At 43.2% G+C, this 12,023-nt stretch overlaps 1 protein-coding gene across 2 annotated transcripts in view; it reads left to right on the top strand.

Moving 5' to 3' along the window:
* The window catches only part of ACTN2 (actinin alpha 2), a 79,586-nt gene that overhangs the window by 35,583 nt on the left and 31,980 nt on the right, over window positions 1–12,023 (top strand). Inside the window, exons 3-7 of one of the 2 annotated variants that reach the window (XM_030839476.2) lie at window positions 216–335; window positions 1,195–1,281; window positions 5,517–5,604; window positions 7,402–7,480; window positions 10,431–10,512. In XM_030839476.2, the coding sequence (XP_030695336.1) occupies window positions 216–335; window positions 1,195–1,281; window positions 5,517–5,604; window positions 7,402–7,480; window positions 10,431–10,512 (456 nt within the window). Of the gene's footprint in view, window positions 1–215; window positions 336–1,194; window positions 1,282–5,516; window positions 5,605–7,401; window positions 7,481–10,430; window positions 10,513–12,023 lie in introns of those variants that run through there. The other variant, XM_060286254.2, reaches the window with a different exon arrangement.

The raw sequence follows: 12,023 nt of genomic DNA, 5'->3' as shown, positions 1-12,023 counted from the left end.
GCAAATCTGAAAAGCATATGGCCTTAATAGCACAGCTCCCCTCTGGTCCATTTGACCTTGAAAGTACTGTGATTTACAGAAACCGAGAACACATAAGGAACAGTCAAATAATGATTCCCATTTAAGGAGGGCACGGGCTCTGAACTTTGGCATCTTGATTCTGCATCAAGGGTCTCCTTTCTCTGTGTCTACATGATTCTTTCTTCATCCAACAGGGGAAAGGCTGCCCAAACCTGACCGAGGCAAAATGCGATTCCACAAAATCGCTAACGTCAACAAAGCCTTGGATTACATAGCCAGCAAAGGCGTGAAGCTGGTGTCCATCGGGGCGGAAGGTAAATGGGGTGTGATGCGAATGACCCTGACTGCGCACAGACCTCCCCGTGGGGCAGTGGGCCTGCAGCTGGATGCCTGCTTCCCTCCCCCCTTCCTTCTCCCCATCTCCTGTGTCAGCCTCTCTTGACAGGCTCTCCGCAGGCACCATGAACGGGAGACAAGGCTCTAGGATCATTTGTACATAATAGAGTCAAGGGAGTTCCCTGGTGGTCCAGCGGTTAAGACTCTGAGCTTCCACTGCAGGGGCCGCAGGTTCGATCCCTGGTTGGGGAACTAAGATCACACATGCTGCATGGTGTGGCCAAAAAAAAGGAGTCAAATATGATGCTGTCTTTTTCAAACTGATCATCCAAATGAGAAAGAACTTGTACATCCCAGTGACTCTTAATAAGAACTAGTAGGAAGGATCTCCATTCTCTGTGGGAGATTGGGAGTCCGGGTGAGTCTGGCAGGAGCTGAGACTGCCCTGCCTCTCAATCTTTACAACTGAGCTCGGGAAGAGGGATCAGGGTAAAGATGACCCAGTGTTCTCTCTGTTTGATTATTTAGAACCTTGGCTCATCTAGTCTGTAAACCTTGGAAACCCCTGGGTTGTTTTCAGTGACTTTGCATATGGAAGCTTTGTGTTCATCATTAACTCATAACTCATTTAAACTGTAGACATTTGGTTATGAATACCACATTTAGAACTAGACACGCTGCGACACTTACACAAACAGAAACTGGTCTTTGCATATGTATATCTTCCAGTAGCTCTGAAGTCAAAACTTTACAGGAGACTCATAACTTACAGGAAAACTTTATGTGCTGATTATGTTATCTTTACCCTCATTTGTTGCTCTTTCTTCTTACCTAAAGAAATTGTCGATGGCAACGTGAAGATGACGCTGGGTATGATCTGGACCATCATCCTGCGCTTTGCTATTCAGGATATTTCCGTTGAAGGTAAAGGACAGGGTTAAAAACCTGATCGTATTAAGATACTTAGCGTGATTTGTAAATTGAGCTGATGAAGTTGAGTTTGGATAGGCTTTTGTAAAATTGACTGGATTGAATGAAAGATAACGGGACTTGGGTTTTCACAAATTTTCTATTTGTATGAAAAAAAGACCCCAGCAATGCTGTTTCATTCATGGGGTTGGAATCATTTTGGAAAAGATGAGTACATGTTCAGAACAGAAGTCGCTTTTTAAAATGAGCATTTTTTGAGCTTCTTTATTGCTTATTATACTAGTAGGTTCACGACTATAACAGTTCTTTAGACTTAGATCTTGAAACACTTGAAACGCTTTCCTTCAAGTGCTGAAAGATAATCGATTGAAATCTGAGTTTGTTCATTTGTTCTTTCTTTTTTTCTCTCTCTCCCCTCCCTCTCTCCCTCCCCCCCCTTTTTTTAAACAAAATATCTATTGTCATTGTGTCTTTTGGCCCAATAACTGTTCCATCATTGTAACATAACCCTAATCCTCAGCACTGCCACTGAAGATGCAGCTCTTTAGTCTTTTACGCCCACTGCACTCCAGAATATTTTGATGAATTCATCACTGTCAAAAGTGTCAAATTGACATTCTTAAAATTAGAACTCGGCCTATTTAGCACTCAAATCACAAAAGGTATAGCTGCAGAACATAGTTAGGACTTCCCTGGTGGCACAGTGGTTAAGACTCTGCGCTCCCAATGCAGGGGGCCTGGGTTCGTTCCCTGGTCAGGGAACTAGATCCTACATGCATGCTGCAACTAAGAGTTCGCATGCCACAACTAAGACCCAGCACAGCCAAATAAATAAATAAATATGAAAAAAAGAATGTACTTAAGGGTGGTCTGACTTATCCAACCAGGCAGTCTCCTCTAACTTTGTCACCTAGAAGGCAACCACGCACCCAAATGGTCAGGGCTGGGAGCGTGGTTCATAATTCTGTCCAGGAATTTACTTATGCCCTCTAAAAATCAAACTAAGATATAATGATATTAAAACCTCAAGAATTCAGGCTCAGAAATAACAGCCAGCTCGAATTTATGAAGAGTCTGAATTTGAAAACTTTCATACAATGTACTCTTATTAAAGTACATTTCTTTCATGCTAGTGAAAATAATAATCTGCTTTTTAAAAGTTCCTGCTTTATTAAAAAAGAATAGTTTGTAATCATTTAATCAGTTTTATATACTTCGGCATTTAAATATTTAAGCAGTTGAGCCCACTTGATAGAACAAATATTATTTTTTAAAAATCTTGTTCATACCACTGCATTTGCTACACTAGCAAATCCTTTTCCCACAAACATTACAGAGGTGAGCTTGACCTCAGGTTTTCTTCTGATTGGTTAACAGATTTCAAATTGTGATTATACTAATTGAAAACTTAATTCTATTTCAAATGTAACTATGCATGGTGTGATCCATTAGAGGTTCCCCAATTTATTATTTATGTGCCCAAGATAAGATAATTAAAGCATAGTATTTCATAAAACATTATGATAGAAAGATATACTAATCTGCTTTTCAAAAGACTAAGAAATAAACATTCAAAAGTGTGATATCACTGACAAGGTGCTTAAATCTCTTCAAGCAGAAGTCTTCCAGTGTCCCACACAGCAGATGAAGTTAGTTTGCTAACTTATATTTTTATTTGTTTTACTTCTGTGGGGTCATTTCTTAACAACCTCACTTAATTTCTGTAAATCTATAGAAAAATTGTCTAATTTATTTTGATGATGTATATTATGTAGGAGAATGACATTGTCATTAAACTGAATTCTTTGAGGAGCCAGCCTCTGTCAACAGAATGATGGACCTCTTCGAAGAAGGGAAATGAGAGATTGACATACCTGTTGGTGAGGGCAGTGCAGAGATGCCCAAGTAGATGGGGCTTCTTGGTGCATCCTATGGTTTTTCATGATGGAATAACCAATGACATTACCTATTTATGACATGCTTTTTATACCCACCATCAGGGTTCTGTGTGTGGACTTCTCAGGTTTAACCTACACCTGCGGGGGCAGGGTGGAGGTACCACAGTCATGTACTATGTGGCACAGGCTTGTAACCTTTTGCTGAATGCCTCAGAATGGACTTGGGGTGGGAGAGAGTCAGCTTTGTTAGAGTAGCCAATTCAATAAGGAAAAAACTTTGTTCAACATTCATAGCATAAGAGTGTTCAGACGTATTCAGAAAGAAATTAAGTGAAACTCAATGACTTATAAATCTAAGCTTAAGTGGCAGTTGTAAGCTTGTATTGATCTCCTTTACCTCTGTTTACTTTTCTAATCTAAGTGCCATTTAAACTTTATAAAAAAGTTTGGATTATTTCCTCCTGTTATACTTTTTCTTACTAATTCCGTTCGCCAGGACCCCAAAGGCAGGCAGTTGTGTGTATAGCAGAACAGCTGGGTATGGAGTTCCATATTTCGATATCTATACCAGTTAATATTTTAATAAAGTCTTAGAACTTTCAGTCGTTTTCCTTAACAGGAATTTGGTAGATAAGAGACATGATCAGGAATCATTCAAATTATTCTTAGAGCATGTGGAAGTTTGCGAGGGGCGGGGGGGGGGTATTTCATATGGGTTATGGGTCAAAGAAAAATCTGAACTAGAAATGGAGAATTTAGATAAATAATTACAGAATACTTACTTTGATTTGAAAAAATCAACTTAAGCTCTTACTGAAATGGAAGGCCAGGTCCCAATGTTGGTTAGGAGTCCACATGTTCATAGGAGCTTTCTAAATTGTTAAGATGTAAATACAAGCAGAATCCCAGTTATGTAAGTGGCTTTGAGGAGCTGTTTGGATGTATAAAACTTTGGGTCCTCTAACAAGCAAGTGCCAAGATGGTGTTAGAAGTTGTCTTAGTCTGTTCAGGCTGCCATACAAAATACCATAGACTGGGTGGCTTAAACAACAGAAATTAATTTTCTCACAGTTCTGGAGCCTGGAAGATCAAGATCAGGGTGCCAACATAGTTAGTCTCTGGTGAGGGCTCTCTTCTTGGCTTGTAGATGGCTGCCTTTTCTCTGTGTCCTCACACGGCAGAGAAAGAAAGGGAAGGGAGAAGGAGAGTGGAGGGAAGAGAGGGAGAGGGAGAGAGAGAGAGATTGAGCAAGCACTCTGCTGTCTCTTCTTAGAAGGGCACTAATTCCATCATGAGGGCCCCACCCTCACAACCTCATCTAACCCTAATTACCTCCCAAAGGCTCCATATCTAAATATCATCACATTGGGGGTTAGGGCTTCAGTCTATGAATTTTCGGGGGACACAGTCATTCCATCCATAGCAGAAATGCAAGAGATTTGTTGGGGGAAATGCCTGTGGAGGATAAGGGTGGGGAGAAGCAGGAGATGGCAGAGCCCCTTCAGGCATAGCGCCTGGCTGACACCCGTGCTGGGGAAGGAAGAGCTTGAGAAAGAAGAATCTCATTCTGCAAAGTGGTCCTCAGGCAGGGTCAGCAGGCCAATGGGGAGTTCTTCAGCCTCAGTTGCTCTCAGAGGAGTCCCACGTGTGGCAGGAATGGCCCAGCTCTGGTGCCCCTCCCTCACTCAGTCTGTGGCTGGAGTAGCCCTGAAGAAGTGTGGCCTCTGGGGAATGCAGGGGAGGATTCAGAGTGTGGTAGCTGGGACATCAGTTCTGTCCTGTGCTCCCTGCAGCAGGACATCTGAGCAGCACGTCTTCATGGCTGCCACAGGGGTGGTTGCTTTCTTAACTTGGTCAGAACCCAAGTGGCCAAACTTGGAATTTGCCAATAAAAGCCTTCAAGTACTTTAAAATCAGTGGGTAAGGGAATACATTTCAGACACAGTGGCCTCTGTGAATTCCAGTTACCTAAGAATATAAATTATAATTGAGATAAATGACAGGATAGTTAGGTCATAAATTATGCACATTAAAACAAATTTTCATCCGAAAGGTACGTTAGCAGTAACCCTGAAGTCCAGTTTTGTATTCATCATGTCATAACTTGCTGTAGCTCCTGCACTGTCCTTTTCAAGTCACTTCAAGTGGCCTCAGAAGTCAGTCCCTGGGAGCAGGGTTCCAGCTCCATCCTCTTGCAGAGACTGGAGAAGAGAGGTTGCCTTTGGTGTTGGCCCCCTGGGAGGTCTCTTTAGCAAGTGACTAGAAGTTGGGTGAGTGAGCAGTGAGGGTGAGTGTTGCCCTGTGGACACTTTTTCTTGACTGTCATTACAGAAACCTCTGCCAAAGAAGGTCTGCTGCTTTGGTGTCAAAGGAAGACCGCTCCTTATAGAAATGTGAACATTCAGAACTTCCACACCAGGTGCGCAACCAGGGCCCTGGGGTCCTGGTATTCTCTTTGGAATCCGGGTTGGCAGGGAGAACAATGTTTATTTACTCCTGTGTCTCCTCCTGTCTGACACGCGTTTTCTGTATGTAGTAGAGCTCAGGCTCTAGAATGATTGATGTTTAGGGTCTCTCAGGGGAAAACGTTGGATTAAGGTTTGGGAGGCTGGCACTGTTTATAAGTGAGTGTCATGCAGGGATGCGGCAGGGATGGATTCTCAGTGACAAGGAGACACCGTAGCAGGGTCTGCGTATCCTACATACGAGCTCCACCCCGTCCCTCCTCTCTGTCGTGCCCAAAAGATGCTTCATCAGTCAGCTTTGTAGGCTGGGATTGGAGAGAAGTAGGCAAATCATGTTTGAAAAACTGTAGGGAACTGGATGAAGGAAATCCAGATATAACCTCAGAGCATGATATTGTCCCTTGCTTCAGTCTTTTCCTTGCACAGATCTTTTGTCAGGTGTTTATATTTTCTCCCTCTGTGTGGTGGGTTACCCATGAATATAAATGGGTCCCTGGCCCCCATAGATCAGAGAAAAGAAATGAAGGATATGGGGCTTCCCTGGTGGCGCAGTGGTTGAGAGTCCGCCTGCCGATGCAGGGGACGTGGGTTCGTGCCCCGGTCCGGGAGGATCCCACATGCTGTGGAGCGGCTGGGCCCGTGAGCCATGGCCGCTGAACCTGCGCGTCCGGAGCCTGTGCTCCTCAATGGGAGAGGCCACGACAGCAAGAGGCCCGCGTACCGCAAAAAAAAAAAAAAGAAATGAAGGATATGGACGAGCTACCAGGACAGACTGGGGAGGTAATCTAGGTAGATAAGTATTATTAGGCCCTGAGCCACTCCCTGAGTGCACACAGGTGAGGAGGAGGCTTCCTGTTCGTACATCACATGCCATCGGGGTGTGGGACCTGCTGGGTAGAATGTCTCAGGGCCCAGCCTGGCCTCCCACTCACCTTCTTGCTTTTCTTCTTCTGGCCCAAGATGGGCCTGAGCCCTTCGACAGTGTGGCCCCAGGGGCCTCCTTCTTCCCCGACCCTTGGAGGCACAGGCTCCTGACCTTCAGTGAACCTGCCGCTCATCACTTGGGAGCTCGTAGCCTGGGGGTGTCTGGGAACAGTGAGCGCTGGTGTCTCTGGGCAGACAGACTGGAAATCCAAACCCTCCCTGCTAAGTCCCTCAGCTGCTTACACATCTCTGCCTTTAAAAGAAGAAATCCAAAACAAAAAGGAACCTTATGAAGAAAGATAGAGGAGAACCGGAGAGTACTGAGTATACAAAGGAGTGTGCTCTTGGAGGAAAGTGTGTCCTGGGCATTTCTGGGTGGATGTCCTTGTGTCTGTCTGTTGGGCAGACTCTGGGGGTCAGGTCTAGAATGGAGACTTGGAGAAGAGAGGAGAAAGCCGGGCCTGCTGGGCACTGAGGGAGGTGGGGGACAGTAGGGGGCATCTTCCCTCCAGTCCCTGCCAGTTCTCCCAGCACAGCAGGGACCGGGGCAGGACACGGCGGGGGGTGCGGGGAGGTTAGGGGGAGTCCCCAGCAAGGCTGGGCCTGAAGCTGTAGATGGAAAGGAGACTGGTAGGGGGGTGGCAGACCCTGGGAGGGAGGCGAGAGTCCAGGGAAGGGGCCAGGGTGTCACTGGGTGGGGGAGGGAGGGAGGTACCTGGGGCCCCAGGTCCGAGATTTCAGGCCAACGTCTGACCAAGGTCAGCCCCTTGCTGCTGCCCGTCCATTAACCCGTGTTCCTGTTCCTCCCGACCGTGACCGTCGTGCAGCTGGAAAGACGGCCTTGGACTCTGTGCACTCATCCACAGACACCGGCCCGACCTCATTGACTACTCAAAGCTGAACAAGGTCATTTGCGGGGCCCGGCATGCTGTGTCTGCCCTGCCCCCAGCATGTCGTCCTGGAAGTGAGCCCATTGGCATTGAACTCACACCAACACCTAGGCTGCTGCCAGCATGCCCTCCCAGCTAGCCTGGCACGGGATGAAAACAGGAAGGGTGGCGGGAAAATACTCACCTGTTATAATTAGGGCAGGACAAGACCCAGAGCCAAGTCACCTTTTTGCCCACATTACGATATGTTTGTTGATTTGGCCTGATTTCCTACGACAGCTTTTACACATGTTTCTCAGAGATTTTGCATTCCCAGGTTGTAAATATGAGAAGTGAAGTGTCTGTTTTGCTGCAGGGTGGGCAGGCTGGGGGGAGAAAGGTTCAAATACCCCAAACCTTCTTTTTAAATTCCTTTTTCTGAAGGATTTAGTTGTTGACATATTTACTCAGAGTTGATTAACTTGTTTCTCACACAAGGGATGCTTATCTTGCTATTGATACAAGGTATGAGTTGCACCCTTAGAAAAGAAGTTTGGGGGATTTTTTTTTCTCTCTCTCTTTTCAGAAAATTCAACTTAGGGAACTTACGTTTTCAGCTGAGGAAACTTTCATTCTCCCTTTAAGCTTAAGCTGTATGGTGCTTAAGTTTCAAATAGTCTGCACATTCTTTCTTTAAAAGTAGTTTGCACGTGGGATCTGTGATGGAGAAAAGAAATCCTGTTCCCTTCTAAATCTTGTGGTGGACAGTCCATCTGTCCTAGAAATAATGCCGTGTAAAGACTTAAGATGGAAAGTGTTGCCCGCCCCATGACCATTCCTGCCAGGAGTAGTGGGGCACATTTCCTCTGGTTGCTGGTGTGCTTCCTTGGCCGTGCACCTCGTGTCGCTGTGTTTGGTGTGGAATCCGGTCCTGCTGCATGCTGCCCTCCCCGTGTGGCACAGGGGGTAGTAGGAAGAGTGTCCTGGCTTTTGCCACCTTTGCAGTTGTCACGTGCTCACCACCCTTCCCCTGGCCTCTCTCCACTGACGACAGGATAGCACATGAAAAATGTACTTGTATCCTGAAGATGAGAGCTGCCGTACACGAATGGAAGGTTGCCTAAGGGAACGGGGCAGCCAGAGTTGCTTGACTTCCCCAAGCATATATTCTCATCCCTGAGTTATTTTGAAACGTTTCAAACATAGAGACGGTGTATATTTTTTTCAGTTACTCTTTATCTCATTTGCAGAATGAAGGGATTATACTAGATAGACCTCATTTTATTAGCAGTTTATAATGGTCAGTTTCTATTACAAAAGGTCAACAGATGGGGTAATTGGCCACCTGTGATGGGTGGAAAAATGATAGTAATTAACCATAGCAGTGAATACTTCTATAGCTCTAGATTAGACACTGTTAATAAATAAGTATATATGTTTATTATATATATGTATTAATATGTGTTACATATGTGGATATTACATATATTAACGTTTTATATACATATACGTATGTTAATATTAATACATATATTTTATGTATGTTATACATACACAGTCATTCAATCTTCAAAATCTACAGTAAACTATATAATATCATGCATCTATAAAGGAGGTACTAATTATCCCAGTTTTACAGATGAAGAAGGGAGGAGTGCTTTAATCTTCCCAGGGTCACATACCAGTAGCTGAGCCAAGAAAACACTTAACTGCTACATTTTATCTAAGTTACAGTGTAAGTGAGATAGCTTTCACAAAGACTCAGAATCATTACTCTGTTTTTAATGCTGAAAATTTTCTTATATATTAAGAACAAAAAGAAACTTTCACTCAGCTATTTGGTTTTCTAAACATTTGCATAAAATATGCAGGTAAGACTCACCTTATTATATGGCTGCTTTTAGTGAAATGATTATATGCTTTGTTAAAATAACATGGAGTTGAAGAAACATTTTGCCTGAAATGATAGTAAACTCTGAGAGGCCAGGAAGCTTGCTTTGGTTTCTTCCTTGAGCACCGAATGTTTTTGAAGCCTCTATGTTTTAGATGTTTCACTGTATTAAAATGATTGTGCTTATTGCAAATCATTGCAGTTTCTGAAATGTTTAAATGGCTTTGATGTTAAAATTCATTACAGTCATCCCTGTACTAACACTACTTTTCATTTTGATTTTTCTGTCTTACATACCCCCATCCCATTTCAAATTCACAATACTTAATCTCTTTAGAAGATTAAAACAGGAAATGTTAAATACCTCTTTTAATTTTTCAGTATTTCATTTATACACCTCTGGTTCAATGTATTTTGTTACGTTACGTATATATTTAACCAGCTTTACCGTGGAAGACAAACGCAATCGGACGAACAAAAATTTCTTCACAATTTTCTATTATAATGTTAAGTTTCTTTCATTTCTTGTGGTCTTTAACATCCTAGAAACCTAACTTTTGCTCTTTGTAGCCATCTTGTAATATTCTTTAGTGACCTAAAAGTTTCACCTAAACATGCTGAAAGCAGCGTGTTTTCTTATATTTAAAACAAAAATAAACAAAGTTAGTGTGGTACTAAATATTCTCCATGATCACCTTCCAGATGTGGAAAATGTATGTTTCATGCTTCCTTTTGGAATCATCTAGATTTTTGTTACCCAGAGTTGAAGCTCAGCGCTGAGGTATCCAGGTGTTTTTCCATCCATGAGAAAATACCTCACAACTTTCCTTCTAGCTGCACAGTATCTGTTCTCTTCAACCTTTTGCTCACGTTTTATGAAGTTGGAGTGTGCATGGATTGGGTGATTCTCATGTCATTTTTGATATTTCTCTAAATGTTTGAAATGTTTGGGAAAATATAAGAAGGAAGATCTTATCCTATTATGGTTATGTGTGGATGGGAAAGTTTCCTCCCCAGAATGAGGTATCTAAAAAACAGTCGTAAGTCCTGTTCAAAAAAATATGCTAAAAAGCTGGTTGTGCTGTTTTCCATGCAGGATGACCCAATAGGAAATATCAACTTGGCCATGGAAATTGCAGAGAAGCACCTGGATATTCCCAAAATGTTGGATGCTGAAGGTGAGATGAAAATTGTGTTTTTTGGCTTACAGAAAATCTGTTGCCTCCCTATGTGACGGCCACACATAAAGACCTGTAAACGTTATAGCCAGGTTACATCTGAAGGACTTAGGATTCCTAAGAAGTTTCTGTCATTGGCCTCGTGAATATTAGAGAATTTCGTATGTAGCTTTTGCTCAAAATTATTTTCTAGCATCCTGCTCAAAACCAAGCCAGCAAAACTACAATGAAAGGGTTGGGTAAAAGGTTCAGCTTTGGCAAAGAAACAGAATGCTTTGGTTTGTGATTTTCAATGGAAAGCTTCCTGTTTTTATTTTAACAACATTTTTTCTTTTTAAACCACATAGAAATTTAACAAATAAATCTCCTTGTTCTTTAAGACTCCACAAGGAAAAAAATGCTTCCTTCCAACTGGAAGTCATAGAATCTCAGTCTAGACTATGGAGCGGTCATTCATCATGTGCCTCTGAAACTTTCACGTTTCATTTTTAATTTGTCCAAATTAAATTTAGTTTTGTTAGAGCTAGAACCTCTCAATATTTTGCAGCTTTAGCGGCCCTCATGCTGGAGACTAGTTTCAGTACCTCTTGTGCCCTTTATCTGAGATGAGTTCATGGGAGTTTCGCCCTGGCACAGCATTTAAAGCACAGATACGTGGAGACCATCCCTTCGTTTCACTTATGCATGAGTCACCTCTCACTCAGCAGACGCTTACCGAGCACCTACCATGTATAAGACCCTGGAGATGCTGCAGGAGATAATGTGATGTATAAGGCAGGGCCCGGCCCTCAAGGACTTATATTACTGTGCTCGTTGTTAATCTTATTATTCTTGCTTCTTGTTCCTTGCTTCTGCTAATTAGCATGTTGGGGAAAAGCAAAGACCTTGATTCTAGTCAGTTGTCAGTCTTCTGTTCCTCCTTATTTTTGGTGACTGCATCATGGCTGCTGTACCAAGTCACCACAAAGTAGGTGGCTTTTGAAACAACAGAAGTTTATTCTCTTGTAGTTCTGTAGGCTGTAACTCTGAAATCAGGGTGTTGGCAGGGCCATGCTCCCTCCGAAGTCTGTAGAGAAGGACCTTTCCTTGCTTCTTCCAGCTTCTAGAAGCCCCAGGTGTTCTTTGGCTCATGGTAGCATCACTCCAGTCTCTGACTCTGTCTTTACATGGTCATCTTCCCTCTGCATCTGTCTCTGTGTCTTTTTCCCGCTACTTATGAGGACACCAGTCATTATGGATTAAGGCCACACCTCATTCCAGCACAACCTCATCTTAACTTGATCACGTCTGCAAAGACCTACTTCCGAATAAGGTCCCATTCACAGGTACCAGGAGGTAGGACTCCACCTATCATTTTGAGGGACACAGTGCACCTGAGACAGTAGTCTGTCAATTAGGATTCTAATTTTGCCCGTTTGTTAATTTAGCCATTTTATCAAACACCTGTATTATGGGGTGTTGACCACACTTGAATATGCTCTTCAGAATCTACTTTTTTCAGAAACTCTTTA

Source organism: Globicephala melas, chromosome 16 (genome assembly GCF_963455315.2).
Source record: "Globicephala melas chromosome 16, mGloMel1.2, whole genome shotgun sequence".
Taxonomy (NCBI): Eukaryota; Metazoa; Chordata; class Mammalia; order Artiodactyla; family Delphinidae; genus Globicephala; species Globicephala melas.
This window is presented reverse-complemented; position numbering and strand designations above follow the sequence as displayed.